At 47.6% G+C, this 2,618-nt stretch overlaps 1 protein-coding gene across 8 annotated transcripts in view; it reads left to right on the top strand.

The window, feature by feature from the left end:
• The window catches only part of LOC107101489 (unconventional myosin-VI-like), a 76,546-nt gene that overhangs the window by 12,612 nt on the left and 61,316 nt on the right, over positions 1-2,618 (top strand). For all 8 annotated transcript variants that reach the window (XM_015400439.1, XM_015400438.1, XM_015400437.1 and 5 more), the window contains exon 2: positions 575-700. In XM_015400439.1, the coding sequence (XP_015255925.1) occupies positions 584-700 (117 nt within the window). In that variant the 5' untranslated portion in view covers positions 575-583. The remainder of the gene's footprint in view (positions 1-574; positions 701-2,618) is intronic.

The following is a 2,618-nucleotide window of genomic DNA, read 5'->3' as shown; positions in this document are numbered from 1 at the left end:
CAGGTTCTGATGGTTCTGGAGCTGCAGGTTCTGATGGTTCTGGAGCTGCAGGTTCTGATACTGTTAAATGGTTCTGATGGTTCTGGTTGTTCAGAATCATTAGAACCAGAATAATTCTGTCAGCCTCTGCTGGTCTGATCAGTGTTCTGTTGATGACCCGGTTCATCCTCCCCTCTGGGTCAGACCATCATACCTCCTCCTCCGTGCTCAATACTCTGAATGAGGAACTTCTGGGTTTTCTGGCAGCGGTTGCTTCTCTAAAAGCACCGAGGATACGATTACAGCAGGTCCATGTGATCCGACCCAAACAGCCGCTGCTAATCCACCCAGAGGATTAGAAACAGAACCAGAACCCATCCAGAACCCACGTCCAGGTTAGTCTGGGTTAAAAACCAAACCAGACTTAAATGCTGCTTTAAACTCGGGTCTAAACATTAATCTGAGCAGGATGTAACCCAGCAGAGGAGGAACCAGCGGCCGTTTGGGTCGGATTACATGGAGCAGAACTAGAAGCTCCTCCTCCAAACACGACCTTTGAGGTCACCTCTAACCGCCGTGTGCGTCTCGTTCGCAGGGCGCCATCATGGAGGACGGGAAGGCGGTGTGGGCGCCTCATCCGACGGACGGGTTCCAGCTGGGATCCATCGTGGACATCGGAGCGGACAGCCTCACCATCGAGCCCCTCAAGCAGAAGGGAAAGGTGAGACCAGGCCTCCAGCTGGCCTTAAGGCCCCGCCTCCTACAGCAGAGGCAGGGCGCCGCCATTTTTACCAAACAATGGTCGTTTAGCTTTTAAAACCTTTCTTTAAATCATTTAAATGTTTAAATTTAAAGCAGTTCAGAGTTTTCTAGACATGTTGAGACATCGTTCTTTCTCTCCTCTTCCTCGGCGCTAACGCTAAAGCTAAAGCTAAAGCTAAGGTCAGCTCCTGGCAGGAAGGGGAGGGGCTTACATCTTCCAGTTTATTAACCCTTTCAGATGCTTCCTCCTTTTCCTTCATGACCAAATGTTTCCCATGATTCATTGCAGATCGAAGAAGGAAAAGTTATGAATAAAAAATGAGAAAAAAAAAATTTCTGTCTCCTAAATAAACTTTATATGGAAATATTTCCTCTGCACATTAAGAAAAGCTGCAACTAATGATGAATTTGCTCATCGATTAATCTGTTGATATTTGATCGATTAATGATCGGATAGTTCCTTAAAATGAATCAATGGATCGTAATTTATTGACAGAAGGTGCAGCAGCTGCAGGTTTTCAAGGATTAGATCAGATTAAACCCAACATTCATAAATATTTTTGAAAGAATTGGCAGGAATTCTTCAGCTGCCGTCAAACAGGAACAGATGGAACCCTGACCCTTCCTGGGTTTTAGTGGATGATGGATAACGGGATGCTGCTCCTGCTCGGCTCCTCCTGATGATTTAATGATTCTGCTCTTTCCTGAAGCAGCAGGAGGTCCAGCCTCTGATGGACCTTCAGCTACCTGGAGAGGCTCTCTCTGGCCTCCATAATCTCCTCCTCTGGATGAGGAAGAGTGGATTATTTGACCAGCTAAGCTGTTAAGGATGTAGATGGTCCGTCTCCATGGTAACCTTCCCTGGACAGACCGCTCCTGGGCAGTAAATCACAGAAATGTTTCTGTTTGGAGGAGGCGGGACCCTCGGTGTGTGCTCAGAGCAAACAGTGATGTCACACATTCCTGGGTTTTCTGCTCATGTCTGTTTTTTCATCAAAGGTTTAAAATGTGCTGAAAACGGAGCAGAAGTTGAAACTTGCAGGTTTTCCAGTCGGAGCTGATGGAGTTGATGACGATGGTTGTTAATGTTAGATATACCTTTATTGTCCTTTAAAGGGAAATGTGTTCTCTTCATTTAAACCCTCCCCTCATACACCCCGCCCCCTGGGAGAATTGGACTGAGCTTCAACAGTCCAATTCTCTTTAACTTTCTCCGAGTTAAAAACCTGCAGGAGGAACTTCCTGCTGGGATCACCTGCGCAGGTGATGCTGAACGTCAGAAGGCGTCTTATTTAAAAACGTTGCGCTGGAACGGGTCCAACCAGAGGACGGCAAGAATTATCATCTGCAGATCAAGATTCTAAAACCGGGCTCCATCAGAACCTGCCTGGGTTCTGAAGGAGAGTTCAGCTGTTGGTGGACAGGGAGCGGTTCTGAAGGACTCGTACCTAAGAACCGCTGCTGCAGAACCAGAGCAAAGCTTAGCATGAAGAAGCAGTTCTTTCTCTGTCTAAAGGAGTTCTGAATAAACGGATCCTGCTGTCCCGCTGCTGCAGGGGGGGGTCCGTTTGGTTCTGCTTTAGTGGAGGAACTCTGAATCAGTCCTGCTCTGATCTGAGGTTTGGAGACAGTTTTCAAACCTTAGATCATGAGCAGATAACCCAGGAATTAGACGGCACCCGCTGAGCACACACCGAGGGTCCCGCCTCCTCCAAACAGAAACATTTCTGTGATTTACTGCCCAGGAGGGGTCTGTCCAGGGAAGGTTACCATGGAGACGGACCATCTACATCCTTAACAGCTTAGCTGGTCAAATAATCCACTCTTCCTCATCCAGAGGAGGAGATTATGGAGGCCAGAGAGAGCCTCTCCAGGTA

The sequence above is a fragment of the Cyprinodon variegatus genome, unplaced genomic scaffold (genome assembly GCF_000732505.1).
Source record: "Cyprinodon variegatus isolate N-32 unplaced genomic scaffold, C_variegatus-1.0 Scaffold1103, whole genome shotgun sequence".
Taxonomy (NCBI): Eukaryota; Metazoa; Chordata; class Actinopteri; order Cyprinodontiformes; family Cyprinodontidae; genus Cyprinodon; species Cyprinodon variegatus.
Note: the sequence above shows the minus strand (reverse complement) of the source record. Positions and strands in the feature narration are given on the sequence as shown.